General features: G+C 40.0%; 3 protein-coding genes across 7 annotated transcripts in view; 2 read left to right on the top strand and 1 right to left on the bottom strand.

Moving 5' to 3' along the window:
- Positions 1-455, bottom strand: part of LOC111587233 (NLR family CARD domain-containing protein 3-like) — a 76807-nt gene extending 76352 nt beyond the window's left edge. For both annotated transcript variants that reach the window (XM_055015748.1, XM_055015749.1), the window contains exon 1: positions 305-455. The gene's annotated coding sequence lies outside the window, so the exon portion shown is untranslated. The remainder of the gene's footprint in view (positions 1-304) is intronic.
- LOC111587239 (NACHT, LRR and PYD domains-containing protein 3-like) overlaps positions 1-14821 on the top strand; it is a 78573-nt gene extending 63752 nt beyond the window's left edge. The window contains exons 1-10 of one of the 4 annotated variants that reach the window (XM_023297112.3): positions 3770-4878; positions 5070-5169; positions 5547-5657; positions 6198-6276; positions 6617-6842; positions 8011-9811; positions 9916-10089; positions 11525-11704; positions 12226-12272; positions 12563-14821. In XM_023297112.3, coding sequence (XP_023152880.3) covers positions 4812-4878; positions 5070-5169; positions 5547-5657; positions 6198-6276; positions 6617-6842; positions 8011-9811; positions 9916-10089; positions 11525-11704; positions 12226-12272; positions 12563-13107 — 3330 coding nt within the window. In that variant the 5' untranslated portion in view covers positions 3770-4811 and the 3' untranslated portion in view covers positions 13108-14821. Of the gene's footprint in view, positions 1-3769; positions 4879-5069; positions 5170-5546; positions 5658-6197; positions 6277-6616; positions 6843-8010; positions 9812-9915; positions 10090-11524; positions 11705-12225; positions 12273-12562 lie in introns of those variants that run through there. The other 3 variants (XM_055015744.1, XM_055015743.1, XM_055015740.1) reach the window with 3 other exon arrangements.
- A 1580-nt stretch (positions 14822-16401) lies between these two features.
- The window catches only part of asap2b (ArfGAP with SH3 domain, ankyrin repeat and PH domain 2b), a 37379-nt gene continuing 34433 nt past the window's right edge, over positions 16402-19347 (top strand). The window contains exon 1 of the mRNA XM_035942376.2: positions 16402-16862. Coding sequence (XP_035798269.2) covers positions 16737-16862 — 126 coding nt within the window. The 5' untranslated portion in view covers positions 16402-16736. The remainder of the gene's footprint in view (positions 16863-19347) is intronic.

Below are 19347 nucleotides of genomic sequence, written 5' to 3'. Positions count from 1 at the left end.
TAGCCCAAATTATTACCCCCACAAAAATGTGTGAAAGATTTATTGATTTAGTTCTTATTACAGCAACTCCACATCTTCAGTATCTTATTAAGAGAAAATTTTCGACACCAGTCAACAAATAGCTGCTGTTCTCACAGACACACTGACCAGGCTACCATCCGCCTGCAGTCATAGATTGCTGAATCACTGTCCTTTAGCACAAACCCAAGCTCTTTTCTTGTGAGTACCGGGTAGATAAAACAATCACCTTAAAGAAACTACAGTAGGTGTGATCCTGTTAATCAGACATGCACAGATTTCTCACCTGCTGAACTGACTTCAGATCTACTTCGCACACTTGCCACCTTCCTGTATCGAGGAAACACTGGGAGAGAAGAAGCTGCTTATTCTCCCTCGTCAGTCCTGATGATTTGATCTGATGAAACACTTGTTCTCACATCCTCATAACTTGAGAATTAACGTCTACAAAACATCAACAACAATGAGAGACAGAACCAGTTTGACCTGTTGCAGATTCCCAGCAGTCAGGCATAGCATTTTTCCGGGTTATCTCACTTACCTGCCTCACATGATCCATCCATCCATTCTAATAAAGTTTGCAAGACCAAAATGTAATATTTTCTTACTTTCACTGAGTCACAGATCAGGCGGTGTAGTTCTCCCACCACTGGTAGTTGATGCTGATGGACAGTTTAAAGAACTAAATGTCTGAGGCTAAAAGTCACTATGATCTGCTTCACAGTCAGTCAGATCCTGCAGGTGTTATACAAATATTTTGAAAAATAATAGTCGTAACAAAACCAATGCATTGATGGTGGTGAATTTAAAAAGGATTCAGTTGACTCACTAACAAGTCAAATATAGTCAGTAAGAGCAGGTGTTTTGCACATTCCTGCTGAACTAAAATCAGACTGCAGCGCTGAAGTAAACTGAATATTTCCACTGTTAATGACAGTAATTCATAGAACCAAACTGTGCACATTTTGGATGAACATGCAGTTAAAATATTTACTTAGATTAGATTCTTCCACAATGATTTCCAACCTGTAGTTTATCATTAAAAGATTTCCATTTTTGAGTTTTAGGAACTCTTCAAACATTAAAGACAAGTTGTTTTTTTCATTCGTGGTCACTGAGTGTTGATGTGATGTGAAAAATGTGAGTTTTATTCCCTGAAAACAGAATCTGTGACACAATCCAGCATCCAGAAAGTGACTGTAAGACATTTAATCAGTTCTGTTATAGTGATGTGAAGTGACGACTCTGTTTGGTTCGTGTGTCTCTGACTGTGTGTGTCAGCAGTATCTGGTGCAGACAGAAGATGAGGATTTGCAGTCGTGTTGATGATCTTCAGCTCAGATAATGTTGCTTCACTCAGACCTGCTCACTTCTGTTGTTGGTCAGAAATGATGGACAGCAGCTGATGATGGTTTGACTGACAGTCTGAGTGCAGAGAGAAGGACGTGTCTCAGTCTTTTCCAGCTGCTGGAAAATAAAATGCACTGCAGGTTAAAACTGCATCATCAGAGCTTTATGGTGTAACTGATAAGAATTCAAAATGTTAATGATTGATCCAAAGGGTTCAAGGTTCTTTATTGTTCAGGTCAGAGCTGCTCTGTTATCACATTTCCTTAAAGTAACTTTTGATTTTGAACAGCTGAGACTCAGCTTTGAAAACTTCCCACTGTGAGATACATGTTTATCCTCTCTGGTTGGTCTCATGGATAAATAATTTCACCTTCATTCATCTGATTACTTTCACCATCCAAAGGTAGTGTAATCATCAGTTTTGCATCATTTCAGTGTGAGTTGGTGTCGCTGTTAAACTGATCATTACAGCTGAGCTAAAATGTGTTGTGTTTGGTGGAACGTTCAGCAGCTTCCATGTTGAAGGAAACATCTGAAATCCTCCAGAGGAAACAAAACAAGTTGAATCCTGTCAGGACTCATATTCAGTTTGTGGATCTCTATTCTTGGACTTCAGTATTTTGAAAGATATTTTTATATTTTCATTTACCAGCCTAATCTCATGGCAGTTTGTAGTTTATTCACAAACCTTTAATCTACTGATTCATGGATATTAATTCTCAATAGATGCCTGTAAGAGTCACATTCCATAGTAATGAAATTTACATCAAGAAAGTCCTGCACTGAGGGAGGCACATTATACTGAACCTTTCGGGATCAAAACAATATTTCCGCCAGAAAACTACAGATTTTTGACTAATCTTGATCCACTACAGTGCAACATGCAAGTCACATCCATGTAAATTCAGCAACACTGCATCATCTGAAAGACTAAAACTAAAGTCAGTGAGATAGAAAACAGTTTGAACTCAGTATTGTAAAACATGTCTCTATTAGTTTGTTCTTTTCAGTTACAGTATCTACAGGTGCAGCAGTGTTAGAAACCCCAGTATGATATTAAGCAGTCAGTAAACTAACACATCACAAACCTAAAGAACTGAACCAACTCCTCTCAGGTGAAATCTTCATTTCACACAGATGACAGGATTCTGGTATTTGACTGCATTATTGATTTTCTGGTCCCTCAGTTTATTTAGTCAGTCTCAGCATATAAGAGCATATTTTGTATAAAAATATGTATGAGTGTGACATATGTAGAGAAAAGTTAGATTGGAGTCTTTCTGGTCATTATAATCTTAAAGTAAAAACATGTTTGAATGTCTCTGCAGATGAAACTGAAGCTGGTAAAATTGTTATTTATTCCAGTTTGGGATTTCGCAACAACTTTTTTCTTCTTGTTAGAGTTGTTTTGTGACAGTTTTAAGGTGTCATTGTAGTTAGTGAAAGACATTCATGTGCTGTTGATGCTGTCGTCTGTGATTTACAGGAAATAATCAGCCAAAGAAAAAGATTTCATTAGTGTATAATCACTCTCAAGTTTCACTCAGTGACAATTTGAATCCTTTATGCAATATTCTACATTTCTAGTCTACATGTCTACAGACTTTACCTGATGGAATTATCCATATTTCATAGCACTGAGACATTAAACACAGGGTTACCAAACAAGCACGAAGGACAAACCAACATTTATGCTATAAGGAAACAGAAATTAACATCTGAGTATGAACACATAGCTCAGTGGTGATTCATTACAGGAACTATGTAGTTTGTCTAGATTTTCTTTCCCTGAAGTGTCTTGTCTGTAAACGTAAGAAAGTCTCACAATAGTATGTAACCTACTTTGACATCATAAAGGAAATATGATAAATCCCAAAGGTCTGTCTGACTTCTGTTTATAGTGTTTAGAGTCACTGTAACCTCATTTACTAATAAACTGATGTCAGTCTGAGAGGGTTTAGTGCTCAGCGTTGAGGTGGGGTTTGGGGTTTGGTCTACATCTACAGACAGAGCAGAGCCATGTAGCACCACTATCTTTGTACAGTAGCTCAGAACTCTAAAGAAGTTTTTTCAGTGTAGCTTGTCCTCCACGCTAAAAAGAGATGAAGTGAAGCTTTTCAGTCTCTGCTTAAACTAAATCCTACGCACTGCACCTTTATTAAATGTCACATGATGATATAAACAACATCAAAGTGCAAAGTGTAGATATTAAAGTGTATTATTAAAGTTCAAAATTATGTTTATTCAGCCATAAAGACATGAAACTCTAATCATCTGACCATCTGGCACAGATAACAGTAAACTGAAAAAGCTTCCAGGAACCACAAAGAGAAGACCAGTTATTTTTTATTTTTTACTTTAAGCTCTCAGGATTACTGAGACTCAACACAGATGTTTAACTAAAGAATAACAACTACAAATCAACACTAATATGGCAACATCAAATCTACAACTTAGAATACGTCTATAAACACAATGTGGAACATTAAGATATGAATATGTGCCACAGCTCGAGGCCTCTGTGCTGCAGAACTTCATGCTGTCCAACAGAAGATCAGCTGACTCCAAACAGTTAATTATAAGGAACAAAGCAAGACTAGTTCATTCTGAACAAGCTGAATAAGTGGATATCAATAAGCAACAAATAGTTGTGGATGAGGTCTGCAGCAGAGACGCATAAACTCCACCGTTCTGCTGCAGTTGGTGGGTATCTTCAAGACAATGTTGATGAATGAACACAGAGAAAAGTCTGCAAAAGTGTAGAGGTTTGTAGGTTCTAGCATCATAGTGTGAAAACTGTTACAGACTTGCTTTGCAAAACAAGGTATAAATGTCGTGATCCCTGGTCCAGCCCCTGTTCCTCTCCTTCTTCCTCCTCTTCGCTTTGCGTCTGTCTTTCTGGTTTGACCTGTCTCCCTTTGGCTCACTCTGTCTGTCATCTCTCCCTCTTCTCTCTCTCTCTCCCTGTGTCTTGCTCTCCCTGCTTCACCTGCCTGCACTCAGCTGATTACTGCAGGTGATGCGTTGCAGTAATCAGCTCACCTGCTCACTATTTAAACCTCATTCCTTCACTCACTCTCCGCTGGATCATATACTCACATCCTCACTTTTGGACTCCGGTTTTCTGCCCTGGATTTCCCCCACATGGACTCTGATCTTCTCCCAGATTCTCACCAGCCCTGCTTCTGTCTCCAGCCTGTTTTTCGTGTCTCGCCTCTGTCTGCCCCTGGATTCCCTAAGCCCATCTTCCCCCTCTGTTGTCAGTACCTTTAGACAGAAAAACAGTGAATCAGATATTACCCTGTGTCACTCTGGGAGATGTTTTATTGTCCTGCAGCTTCCTGCTGTGTGATTGGAGCTGATCTCTGGTCTGTGGTTGGAGGTTTCCCCGGTTTACTGTCATCTTGATGTTTCTCAACATGAATGTGTGACAGAGTCCTCAGATGGATGATGAAGGACTGATGAAGGAGAATCAGCAGCTTCTCTTGGATGTGGATCTGAACTCACCCGGTCAGTATTTTCTTTATTCTACCACACAGCTGAATTAAAATTATACAGAGTTTTTACACATAAACAAACCAATCTTGAATATGAACAAGTGGACAAATTGGTGCCATCTGGTGGTAGCATCTAAAATGACACCGTGGTAGACAGCAGTGTGAATGTTGTTGAACTGAACAGGTTGTTGTGTTTGTGTGAAGGTGTTTCTGTTATGAATCAGTATGAGGACAGAGCAAAGGGAGTCCCTCCCTCTAAAGCCACTCTGTGGAAGGAGTATGAGAACCAGACCAAAGCTCAGAGGTGAGATGAACATCTCTAACTGTCCATGACTCTTCTCCATGTCAGAGCTCAGCACTCAGCACTGACCATCGTTATTTACATCAAAGTTCTATGTGTGTGTGTTGTGTTGAAGAACAAAGCAGCAGAACAGACCTCAACCTGAATGTGAACCTGGGTGGGAAGTCATCTGAGTTTCTGTGAAAAATCTCAAGCATATTTATAAACTTCCTGAGTTTAAAAAATGATCAAAGAATGTTTTATTTATTATTTTCTATTGCAGAAAAAGTACAGCAAGTTTGTCTTGTTTTAACCTTTTTTTTTTTTTTTTTTTTTTTTAAATTTAATGTAGATTAAGTCTATTGTAAAGACACACTTGACTTGCTGCTTTCTTTTATCAGGATTCGTCAGCAGAGAATAGAGACTCCTGAACCCAGCTTTGTGTGTATGAAGAAGCGATCTCTGCATGATCCCATTGATTTCAAAGATGGACACCAGTCTGTCCGTGAATAGTAAGAGCATTTCTCTCCCACAAACAATTATATATAGCTTTTAAATAATACCAACATTTCTATTTTTAACAATACCAGAGTCCCGCTCTTTGCAGGAAAATCCTAATTTACACATTTAATGGCACTATAAATACGATTAAATATGATACCTGCATAATATTACTGCAACTTTGTAACTGCTAAATATATCCTCAGTAAATTTAAAATAAAAACATTGAATTGTCCCTCTAAAACACAAAATTTTGTGTTCTCTTATTCTACAACAGTTTCTTGTCTCTCTTATTGTCCTGGTTCAGAAGTCCTGGTAGTGTTGTTAAGAAACCGATGCTTCAAAAAAAAAGTTTAAACAAGAACACCAGTCTGTTGATAAATTGTGAGAATATAAAGTGTTGATTGTGTTTTCTCTTTGAAAACATCACATCCAACAGTGACAACATCATTTACAACAGAGATCACTTCATGTTTCTGTCAGAATTCATCACTATAGAACACAAAACCTTTAACAAAGTGTACATGTGCTAAAGTTGAATGTTGTTGCAGTGTTAACCAGCAGAGTTCAGAGGATCTCAGAGGTCAGTCTGTCCCTCAGCATCAAACAGATCTGGACTCCATATTAATGGTGAGAACTATTCTACATTCAACACTTTACTGTCACATTAACTTGACAGAAGAATTTGTTCTGATTCACTGATGAAACATGTAACAGACTCTCAGTGAGCAACTTATTATCCATTTAGGTCCAAGTATTACAGTGAGATACATATGTGATGCGATAAATCCAACTTTCATGAAGGTTTTAATGTTCAGTTACTGATGAAATTGTTTCATCTCTTGATTCCACTTCAGCTATGATTTTGGTCCAAATACTGTTCACACTGCTCTAATTACTAGATTTTAACAGATCTGATTTTGTCTTCCGTTTCAGTTGAAAGTAAATTCAATATAATTCTCTGCTTCAGGTGCTAGAGGAGAACATCATCAGTTACGTGATGAATGAGATGAAGAAAATCCAGAAGATTTTAAGTCCAGATTACCCAGAATGCTTAGAGAGTCAGAGGGAGGAGGAGGAGTTGGAGGGTGAGGATGAAGAGCAGAGGAGGAGCAGCAGAGAGTCATTTCTGAAGATCACACTACATTTCCTGAGGAGAATGAAGCAGGACGAGCTGGCTGACTGTCTACAGAGCAGTAAGAGGATTTCATTTTCATGAATTTTTATGTTTATCTTCCTACTTCAAGGCTCTAATCTCAAGGAGACTGAATTCCTGAAACTCAGACCACTTCATATAACTGCAAAAAACAAAAACCTTTGTGCTTCAACTCTGATTAGCAAGATTAGAAAGATATTGTAGCAATAGCAGCTGCACAGTAGCTTGGTGGTTAGCACTGTTGCCTTACAGCGAGCAAATCCCCGGTTTGCTTCCCGGCCTGGACCTGGGATTTCTGCATGGATTTTGCATGTTCTCCCTGTGTGAGTGCATGCATGGGTTTCCTTCAGGTACTCTGGCTTCCTCCGTAGGTTTGAATGTGAGTGTGATTGTTTGTCTCTATGTGTAGCCCTGCGATAAACTGGCGACTTGTCCAGGATGTCCCCTGCCTTTGTCCACAGTCATCTGGGATAGACTCCAGCCCACTGCGACCCCAATGTGGATTAAGTGGTGTATAGATAATGGATGGATGTGACAATAGCTACGATCTGGCCCTGTTCACAACTGTTGTCATCTTTTTTTAGAAAGCTTCCCAAATTTCCATACTATTATAAGAGGCAAGTTTATCTCTTTATTAAAACCAGATCTTGATCAATCTTCATACTCCACCTTCCATAAGCCTCTATATTTCTCATTGACAGTGTGTCAGAATGTGGAATAGTTGAGGTCGACACCAACAGAACAACGGAGAACATTCTTACTAATCCTGATTTCCCAATACTCTTGTATTTACTATTTTCTGTTCCACTCTTGCATATAGCAATAGATTCCAACATCTACAGTATTATTTCAGACAATGCTTCTATAACTTGTAATTGCAAAGCAAACTTCACCTACATTCCCTACCTGACCAACATAATATTTCACTCCCGAAAGACCCAGACTTGATCAAGTGTTTTACTTAAAAATAGACATCCTTTCTAAAAACCAACTGCCTCTTTACACCTACTCACTCATTTAGAGTTTCTCAAATCTAACATGACAACTCCAAACATAAAATACTAAATTACTTTTGTTTTGTAGTTTTGTTACGCATCCGTAAAAGTAAAAGGATAAAAAAAAAAAAAAAATCCTTCAGAGTATTTTAACGGCTTTAACAAGGCAAGTTTACTGTGCCGTTAGCTCAGTTACATTTATTGTTTGTTTAGGGACGATTGCTGTGAAGTGCCAACAACAACTCAAGTCCAACCTGAAGAAGAAGTTTCAGTGTGTGTTTGAGGGGATCGCTAAAGCAGGAAACCCAACTCTTCTGAATCAGATCTACACAGAGCTCTACATCACAGAAGGAGGGACTGCAGAGGTCAATGATGAACATGAGGTCAGACAGATTGAAACAACATCCAGGAAACCAGACAGAGCAGAAACAACCATCAGACAAGGAGACATCTTTAAAGGTTCTCCTGGAAGAGATGAACCAATCAGAACAGTGATGACAAAGGGAGTGGCTGGCATTGGGAAAACTGTCTTAACACAGAAGTTCACTCTGGACTGGGCTGAAGACAAAACCAACCAGGACATCCACTTCACATTTCCATTCACTTTCAGAGAGCTGAATGTGCTGAAAGAGAAAAAATACAGTTTGGTGGAACTTGTTCATCACTTCTTTACTGAAACCAAAGAAGCAGGAATCTGCAACTTTCAACACTTCCAGGTTGTGTTCATCTTTGATGGTCTGGATGAGTGTCGACTTCCTCTGGACTTCCACAACAATGAGATCCTGACTGATGTTACAGAGTCCACCTCAGTGGATGTGCTGCTGACAAACCTCATCAGGGGGAAACTGCTTCCTTCTGCTCGCCTCTGGATAACCACACGACCTGCAGCAGCCAATCAGATCCCTCCTGAGTGTGTTGACATGGTGACAGAGATCAGAGGGTTCACTGACCCACAGAAGGAGGAGTACTTCAGGAAGAGATTCAGAGATAAGAAGCAGGCCATCAGCATCATCTCCCACATCAAGACATCACGAAGCCTCCACATCATGTGCCACATCCCAGTCTTCTGCTGGATCACTGCTACAGTTCTGGAGGAGTTGTTGAAAACCAGAGAGGGAGGAGAGCTGCCCAAGACCCTGACTGAGATGTTCATCCACTTCCTGGTGGTTCAGGCCAAAGTGAAGAAGATCAAGTATGATGGAGGAGCTGAGACAGATCCACACTGGAGTCCAGAGAGCAGGAAGATGATTGAATCTCTGGGAAAACTGGCTTTTGAGCAGCTGCAGAAAGGAAACCTGATCTTCTATGAATCAGACCTGACAGAGTGTGGCATCGATATCAGAGAGGCCTCAGTGTATTCAGGAGTGTTCACACAGATCTTCAAAGAAGAGAGAGGACTTTACCAGGACAAGGTGTTCTGCTTCGTCCATCTGAGTGTTCTGGAGTTTCTGGCTGCTCTTTATGTCCATCAAACCTTCACCAACTCTGGTGTCAACCTGATGGAAGAACAGAAAACATCTTGTTTTTTTATTGTCATCAAAGACAAACCTACTCTGAAACATCTCTACCAGACAGCTGTGGACCAGGCCTTGCAGAGTCCAAATGGACACCTGGACTTGTTCCTGCGTTTCCTCCTGGGTCTTTCACTGCAGACCAATCAGAATCTCCTACGAGGCCTGCTGACACAGACAGGAAGTAGCTCACAGACCAATCAGGAAACAGTCGAGTACATCAAGAAGAAGCTCAGTGAGAATCTGTCTGCAGAGAGAAGCATCAATCTGTTCCACTGTCTGAATGAACTGAACGATCGTTCTCTAGTGGAGGAGATCCAACAGTCCCTGAGATCAGGACGTCTGTCCACAGATAAACTGTCTCCTGCTCAGTGGTCAGCTCTGGTCTTCATCTTACTGTCATCAGAAGAACATCTGGATGTGTTTGACCTGAAGAAATATTCTGCTTCAGAGGAGGCTCTTCTGAGGCTGCTGCCAGTGGTCAAAGTCTCCAACAAAGCTCTGTAAGTCAATGAGTATGTGTGTTTAGAAAAGTATAAGTACCAAATACATATTTATAAAGATGACGTTGAAAATATTTTGTCATTCATAACTGATTGTCCTGCAGGCTGAGCAGCTGTAACCTCTCAGAGAGAAGTTGTGAAGCTCTGTCCTCAGTTCTCAGCTCTCAGTCCTCTAGTCTGAGAGATCTGGACCTGAGTAACAGTGACCTGCAGGATTCAGGAGTGAAGCTGCTTTCTGCTGGACTGAAGAGTCCACACTGTGAACTGGAAACTCTCAGGTCAGAATACAGCTGTGTGTTTTCAAATTAACAGCAAATGAGCAATTTGATATGTCCTTTGTGACATCACGGGGCATCATCCTGCTGGAAGATGGGTGGACAGTGGCCAGAAAGAGATGGGCATGGTCAGTCAGGTATGTCAACTGCAGCTTGTCAGTTTTTTCATTCTTTGTTGACAGTAGAAGACTGTGAATGGAACTGACCATGCAAGTGTCTCTGGGTCATGAAGTGTCTTACGACGTTACCAAACTGTCACTAAATGCAGTTATGACCTTACAAGAGTTCTTGGTCTCATGCTGAGACAAGAGGTGTAACTCTCATTTTTGGGCAAAGAAAAGCCTTGTATCACTGTCCACATAAAGCTCAACTGTTTAAAGCAATTAAAGAAAAAATGAGAGCAACGCTTCAATCTGGCCGCTGTTGCTCCAGGACAATCTGTCCATCAACACAGTGAAGTTGGCAGAAACAGCCTAATGTGTCTTTGAACTGTTGCCAAAACAACCTTACTCACCAGACAGACGTCTTCTGTTTCCTAAACTCAATTCCTACCTGTGTGGTCACTGTTTTCAGAGTAATGATTAAGTCTTGCATGCTGCTGAGGAGAATCTGGAGGTTTAAGTTGTGACCTTCGTCCACGAGGTATTGCAAAACTTGAATACTGGTGGACAAAGTAGATTGTAGCTAAAAGAGACTATGTTGAAAAACAATGCCAGAACAATCATTCTTCTGTGACGTTTTCTACTGAAGCTGAGAACTTTTTGAAATACACTTGTAATTATGCTTAACTTTGGACCTTAATGCAACTTAAAAGGGTGAGTTATATAAAAAAGCACCTCTTTACAGTTGTCATTAACAGGGAAATCTGCATTCGAGACCAACATGGTCTTTGTACAAGACTGTAAATATGTTTATATCTACTATAAAGTTGGACATTGTGACATGGTAATCAGTAGGGATTGACTTGGCTTTGGAACCAGCCTGAAGTGGCCATTTGAGGAACTGCAGGCAATTCCACTTTGGTTTCACCTTTCAGTCTCTGCCGTTGCCGCTTTGTTATGCGGTGAAGCACAGTTGTATGATTGTTTATTTCCAGTTACTGTCCCCTTCCTCTCAGCTTAAATCATTAGTCACCTCTGACCTCTCGTTACTCACTTTTTCACTTCACTCCCATCTCACTTAAAAAGTTTTTTATTCTCATGCTTTTCTCCCGAAACTCTACAAACTGAATGTGGAAATTCAAGAAATGAGCAGTTTCTACAATACTTTAACCACCCTATTCCTTCTCCACTGCAGTGTTTGATCTTTAAAAAAAAAAAAGCATTCCACGTCTGCGTAAATATATGCATTGAGCTGATAAAGCAGTGTATAGGCAATGAATGGATAGTTAACTGTAAGCAAACTAAGTGTGTGTTTGTGTGTATGTATGTGTCTGTAGACTCTCTGGTTGTCTGGTCACAGAAGAAGGTTGTGCTTCTCTGGCTTCAGCTCTGAGCTACAACCCCTTCCATCTGATAGAGTTGGACCTGAGTGACAACAACCTGCAGCTGCAGGAGTCGGGAGTAAAGCAGCTTTGTGCTGGAGTGGAGGATCCACGTTGGAGACTTAAAACTCTCAGGTGTGGACAGACACTAAAGCTCTCACACAGCTCATTTGTAACAGTAGTAACATAAAGGGGAAGAATTCTTGAAAAATAGATAATCATGCAGTGTCTCATAGGTAAAAAGTCAAAAGTGTTTCTCTGTGGGCTGAACAGCCACAGCTGAGGGCAGTTAGTAAAGTCTGCTGTACATGTAGAGAGGCAAGTCATGATGGTTTCCACAAATGCAGAAAATGCATGTACTTTATGGTGTTTTATTTTCTCTCAAAAGAAAGGAAAAAAGTCAAACTCCTTTTTTTCAAACTTTCTTTCAATCACTAGTAAAGTGAGTATGACAGACATTTTTTTTTCCAGAAAGAGAAGGCGAATCAGAAGATGACTATCCAACAAGTTAATCTGAAGCACAGTGATCTTTTAAAAAAAAAAAAAAAAAAACAGTAATTAGGATTCTTGTTGCATTGAACATTATAAAGAGAAGAACATTTTTTTTTCCATATTCAAAAAGGATTGTACTTGTCTAATTGTGTTTTATCCTCTAGAGTGGACAATGATGAAAAACAGAAACTACCTCCTGATCAGAGGAGCTGTAAGTTCATATATATATATATAAAATCTATACAAAATGTATTTGACTTACACTTTCTTTGTTTTTATGGCTAAGGATGCATGCAGTACCTGGATCAGACATTACAACAGCTTTGAATTGAATAAAAGTTATTTTATTGAGATGCCATTTTACCTTTACTTTCTATAGAACTGCAAAGCAATATATTAATCTTGAACAAGACAATTATATGAGCTATAATTTAAAAAAAAAAAAAAACAAACATACATTGTTATGAGAGATGTTATTATTGTCTGTCCTTTCTCCATCAGATGCCTGTGAAATCACTCTGGACCCAAAGTCAGCACACAGAAACCTCAAACTGTCTGACAACAACAAGAGAGTGGAAGTGGTGAACCAGCAGCAGCCATATCCTAATCATCGAGAAAGATTTGATATCTTCTGTCAGCTGCTGTGTAAAAATGGTCTGACTGGTCGTCATTACTTTGAAGTTGAGTGGAGTGGAAAGGTTGATATAGCAGTGGCCTACAGAGCGATCAGGAGGAGAGGATACAGCAGGAACTCCAGGTTTGGAGGGAACGATCAGTCCTGGTGTCTGAGCTGCTCTAATGATTGTTACTCTGTCTGGCACAACAACACAGAGAAGATTATCTCTTCCTCCTCCATCTCTAACAGAGTAGCAGTGTATGTGGACCATCCTGCTGGCATTCTGTCCTTCTACAGAGTCTCCTCAGACTCTCTGATCCGCCTCCACACCTTCAACACCACATTCACTGAACCTCTGCATCCTGGGTTTAGAGTCTGGAGTGGTTCAGTGACTATATGTTCAGTGAGTGCTGCAGAGTCTCACTGCTGACTGAAGAATGCCTGTTTAACCCGTTAATCATCTCACTCACACTATAGCTGGTTAGGCTAACTGAATAAAATTATCAGGAAGGCTGGCACTGTGTTGTAAACCTCTGTGAAGTTGGCTGTAAAGAGGAGGATGCTCTACAAAATGTGAAACATCTTGGGAACATTTCTTGCATCCTTTTCATGATCTGAAGGTTGACCATCATTTTGTGCAGTTCCATATTAGATCTGTTATATCTGTTCTATTTCAGATACATTTGATCTTTTAGTACTGTCTAGAATTTTCACCATTTGTATTGTACATGCCTTTAATGTACAGTTAATCAAGTTCAACATCCATAAATAATCCTGTACCTCATTGTTTGGCTTTTCTAACGTACTCTAATGTATAGTGTGTTGTTGTTGCAAAATGTGTGTTAGTGCAAGAGCAACAAAGAGTTCTGTGGAAGAAGCACGAACTGAAGCCACCGTTAGCCATTGTTTGGGCTTTTATTTCATTATGCAAAAGTATTTGAATGAACCAAAGGTAATTTTGAGCAGAGAAGGTAGTTTTTACTCATGATGTGTTGGTGGCAAACAAGTTGTCTAGAATCGCTATGATCCAGCTCCATTATGTGAACAACAAATTCCTTTTTCTCTTTCTTTATTTGTCTTTTTTTGCTAATTAATGCAAGATTAGTAATAGGAAGATATTTTTGCCACTCTGAACAGCCACAGCTGCTCTCTGCACTCACTGAATATTGTGTTCAATACACGTGTAATACTGTTTGATGTTTTTACATTGATGTTTTATGCAAAACAAATGTAAGACAATGGTGTTGTGAAAATTGTTGGATTTAGTATAAGATATTGCTAAATTTACCTGAATCATAAAAGCTGGAATTGGTACTAAATGAAGAGCTGTTTGAGAGAGAAAAGAGCCCAGAATGATTCATCTGCAGCCTCCAAGACCTCATTTGATAGTAATGTCAAGCTGCACACCAAGCAATGCTGAATAAAACACATACTACAAGAAACACCTACTTAGCTGCCATTAGTTGATTTCACTGCCAATCTGCAGATCTATTTGCTATTTAGCAGACCTTATCTGAAATATGCAGAATGTCTATAGACTATATATTGTATATACAGTCTGTGAACATGTTGTACAGTTTTGTGTCAGTTTGAAAGCATGCGAGGAGGAAGTAGACATAGGAGAACGTGATTTGAAAAGTTAACATGAAATAGAGCAGTTTAACATCAACTGCACTCTGGACCCAAAGGCATCAACCAGAGAGCTCAGATTGACTGATAAAAGCAGTTGTATCCTGATCATCCAGACAGATCTGGCTGCTGGATTCAGCTGCTGTGTGCAAATGGTCTGACAGGTCACTGTTACTGGGAAGTGGAATGGAAAGGAGAGGTTGAAATATCAGAAGAAGAGGAAATAGTGATCATACCTGGAGTCTGAGCTGCTCTGCTGTTGGCTTCTCTGTATGGTACAACAGCAGAAATATCCATCTTCTCCTCCTCGGTCTCTAACAGAGCAGCAGTGGACTGTCCTGCTGGCATTCTGTCCTTCTACAGGGTTTCTTCTGACTGTCTGATGCACCTCCACACCTTCAACACCACATTCACTGAACCAGTCTACCCTGGGCTTGGGTTAGGGTTCCTGTCTGGTTCTTCATTGTCACTGTATTATATATTGTAAATGTATGAAATAAAGTGTATAAAATTTGCTATGTTGTGTAAATAATATTTGAAAGTAACTGCGTGATTCAGATTTAAAGCATTAAATCAGAGGTGACGCCTAGATTGTAGACCTCTGAGGAAGGACTAATTGATCGTCATGGCATTCGGAGTGTTTTCTTATTTTGTCGATTAAAGCGCACAAGTGTTATTTTATCAAACCGTATGTATATGCATTTCATGTACAAAATGGGGACAGAGTAGTAGTTGGTTGTAGCTACCAGCAATATTGTAATCCCATATTTTCTAATTTCTCAAAAAGTTTCAAGTTAACTGAAATAAGTCAGGACAATATTTGTTGTGGATCATTGAGTTAAGGACTCAAATGCAATGTAATTTAATTCAGTTCAATTTTATTTATATAACGCCAAGTCACAACATATGTCATCTCACAGCACTAAACATTGTAAGGTGAATCCCTCACAAATTTAGAAAGGAGAGCCCAACAAAGTCCATCCATCCATTTTCTTCCACTTATCTGGGGTTGGGTCGCAGAGTCAGCAAACGAAGCGGGTAATTCCAGCCATTGATTGGCCGCCAACTCTTTCCACTTCTTCCTTGGGGATCCCGAGGCATTCCCAGGCCAGATGAGATTATATAATCCCTCCAGCAGGTTCTGAGTCTACCACGTGTTCTTCTCTAAGGTGGACATGCTCAGAAAACCTCCAAGTTTTTCAAAATTTTCAGAATTAGCCTGTGTATGACAAGACTCTGTTTTTTCCTACAGTGTCTCATCTTAATATGATTTATGCTCACTTTTTGTTTTGTTTTTTGCAGCACACATTTCTGCACCTCACGCACAAACTGCTTGCTAATGTTGCTCTTTGTTACAATGTATTTCTCTTTATATTTATAGTTCATTATTTGCATGAAAACTCTGATACACAGAGATGATTTTTTTTAGTGGTTAAATTCAAATACCAGAGAGGGAGTTTGTCATTGCAGCTCAGATGTTGTGATTTCAGTCTTTTCTCCACTAGATGGCAACAACATCAAATAAAAGCATCAAAGTGTCTCTTAAAACTATGATTCATTTGATTTGGATACAATTTCCTTTTTGCTGTTTGTTTTTTTGGTATTATCTCTGATCATAGACTGTATATGATCTGTGTAAATACTTTCTTATACAGTCCATGTCTGTGATCTAGTTTATCAAATGTTTGCAAGAGATTTAAAATGTTTGCTTTAAATTTTGCATCTCTGTGGTCATTTTGTGTCTTTTTTGATTATTTCATCTTTCTTCATGGTCTTTTTGTGTCTTGTTTTTCATTTTTAGTCACTTCTCTTTCAGTCCTTTAGTGTCCTTTTGTTAATTTTAAGTCTCTTTGTGGTCATTTTGTGTCTCTTTTTTACCTTTTTGTCTCTGTGTGTGTTTTTATTTTTTAATGTGCATTTCGTGCTGCTTCAATATTAACACTCTAAACACAAAGTCCTTTAATAAGGCAGCAAAAGTTAAGAGTCCAATCAAAACACGCTCTTCCAAACTATGGCAGGACGTTTTAAAGCAGTGGCTATAATGACGTCAGGAGGTGGGTGTGGCCTACAAACAGATCAGCGCCCTGTGGTTCCTGGAAATCCCGCGGAGTGAGCGCTCTGTCCGCTCCCAGTCTCCTCCCTGCTCGGTGAGTCTCCGCAGGTGAAGCGGCCGCAGGACGGAGGAATGTGACGGCTGTCGGTGCTTCACAAACATGGAAACCAGCGTGGATCCTTTCAGCGGAATCAGAGAGTAGAAATCCAGCTTTCGGATATGAGAAACCAGCGCAGGATCAGCGGCGGCTGCTGGTGACGGTCCGGGTTGCTTCGTCCAGGTGTGGCTGCTCCACCTGCCGTCTGACTCGGTGTCGTGTGAAGGGATTTTATTGTGTATTTAGAACTGTGTGTGCGTTTGTTGTGTTGGATCTCACAATGCCGGAGCTGATCAGCGTGACGGACTTTATCGCGGAGACCAATGAGGACTACAAAGCTCCCACCACCTCCAGCTTCACCACTCGGATGTCCCACTGCAGGAACGCGGTGGCGGCTCTGGAGGAGGTGAGCAAACACTCTGGAGCTCAGTGAGGTGGTTCAACTGGCTGTCAGAGGGGGGGAAAAACACCCAGAAAGCCAAGTTATTACTTGTCCCACCCTGCTGAAACCTGTTGCTGTCTCTTCTGAATTGATCATGTAGTTTCCAGGCTGCAATCAGATGATGCCCCTGCAGTTGAAAGCTCATTTTTACTGTGTAGATGAGGAGTGTTGGACTTTGTCATGCAGGAACAGGCAGCAGATCTGGCTGTTTGTCATGCAGAAAGAGGAACAGAGAGACACACTTCCTCCTGGTGTAACAGCAGCTCGCACTGGCCTCTCTGCATGTTGTAAGAGTTCACAGCTCCACTGCCTCTTTTTTTTGTTTTGTTTTGCAATGCTGTGATGATGAGGCAGTTTTGTCAACTGAAGGAGCTAGGAAGTTAAAGGTTAAAGGTGTCCCAGTGAAGTGAAGGGAAAAGCCAGATGAGGAGCTCTCACTAGGGCTTCCTGCAGGGGAGATGTGAACCCTGTGAATGGGTCCTACACAGGAGAAAGAGTGGAAGCCAATAAGACTGTGTGGCTTGTCATTTTGTGTCTGTTTGTAGTAATATTTAAGTCTTTCTGCATCTTTGTTGTTGTTGTGGATGATTTGTGTGTCTTTGGGGTTGTTTTGTGTCTCTTCGTGGCAGTTTTGTGTGTCTTCGCGGTCATTTTATGTCTTTTTATAGTTGTTTTGTGACACTTTGTGGTCATTTCTGAAGTAATTTTTAAGTCTTTTTGCATGCTTTTGTTGTTGTGGATGATTTGTATGTCTTGTATTGCATCTCTTTGTAGTCATTTTGTGTCTCTTTGTGGTTGTTTTGTGCCTGTTATTGTATTCAATTTATTTGTAATTGTCTTGTTTTGTGTCCGAGTGGCCGTTTTGTGTCTTTGTGGTCATTTTATGCCTATTTTTGCTCATTTTATGTCTCTTTATAGTTGTTTTGTGACACTTTGTGGTCATTTTGTTGTTTTTGTAGTTGTTTTGTGTCTGTTGTCATATTGCATCTCTTTGTGATTCCCTTGTTTTGTGTCTCTTTGTGGTCATTTTGTGTCTCTTTGGAATCTATTGTGTGTCTGTTTGTGGTTGTTTATAGCCTATTTGTAGTCATTCTGTGTCTCACTGTAATTATTGTACGTCTGTTTGTTGTCATCTTGTGCCTGTGGTTGTTTTAAATCTCTTTGTAATAATTTTGCATCTCCTTGTAGTTGTTTTCTATCTGTTTGTGGTCATCATGCATTTCATTGTGGTTGTTTTGCATCTCTTTGTGGTCATTTTGTATCTTTTGTAGTTCTTGTGTGTCTCTGTGGTTGTTTTGCATCTCTTTGTTGTTGTTTTGTGTTTGTTTCCAACAATTTTCTGTTTTTGTGGTCCTTTTGCATGTCATTTCCTGTCTTCAGTTATTTAGCACCTTTTTACAATGTTTTCCAGTGGTCATGGTGCATGTGTTTGCTTTTGTTTTGCATCTCTTTGCAGTCATTTTGCAGTAGTTTTTCACACCAGGGACCTCCTACCTCTGTAACCCCCGGGGTAGTGCCTCACATTCAGTAATGCATCCAAACTGTCCTGTGGTTGTTAAATGGTTAATGAACAGATTGCATCAGAGACACTTTCAGTTTTACTAACAAGTTTCCATTAGGTTTCTGTGGTTTTAAGGGTTTTTCTCGGTGGAGAAATCATAGTTCGCTCCTGAGTCCTATTAAAAACATATATTTCTTCATTCTTGCACTTATTATTTTTATACCTCGAGTGAACTGATGTGGAGTCACAGGTCTGGACATCTTATCATGTCCTCCTCCTCCTCCTGTTGCATGCTGGGACGTTCCCTCCCAGCAGACCTGAGGCGATGGCAGAGCCTCACCCGTCTGATCGAGTCCTAACAAGACCCATCTCACCCTCCTTCTTCTCTAATGTATAGTTTCCTCTTTGCTAAATCTTCCCGTTTTAATCTTTTATTTTTCCTCACTTTGGTTGTTTGTTCCCTCCAACTCTATATCCATCCATCCTCTCTGTTCACTTTTAATGTTCTCCTGTGTTCAGTTTTTAACCACCTCTGTGCTTCAGTCGTGTCCCAACTCGTCAGTCTGAAGTCATATGAGAGAAGTTAAAGCTGCTCTGTGTCTTTAACACCAATAAATCATCACCGCCTCATTCGTCTCCACACTGTTAATGTAATTACAGTAAACACATGAGATCAACACAGTGTCTCTGCTCTGTAAAAAACAAGCACAGTATCGTTGACTCTGATAGCAGTGAAACTAATTAAAGAACTTGACAGCAAAAAATCAAAGATGCCCAGAACTTTGCAGAAGTCGTGATTTATGTCCTTTCGCCTGGTGACTCAGCTGGTCTAAAACTGTTGGACATGTTGACATGTAAAAAGCCAGTGAAAACCTCTCTAATCCTCTACAACCCTTCACAGAGAGCAGATTTAGTGGTCAGCGCCTCCTGTAAGGTGGTTACTTCTAC

Source organism: Amphiprion ocellaris, chromosome 12 (genome assembly GCF_022539595.1).
Source record: "Amphiprion ocellaris isolate individual 3 ecotype Okinawa chromosome 12, ASM2253959v1, whole genome shotgun sequence".
In the NCBI taxonomy this organism is placed as follows: Eukaryota; Metazoa; Chordata; class Actinopteri; family Pomacentridae; genus Amphiprion; species Amphiprion ocellaris.
The sequence above is the reverse complement of the archived record's forward strand: the minus strand, read 5'-3'. Positions and strand labels throughout refer to the sequence as shown.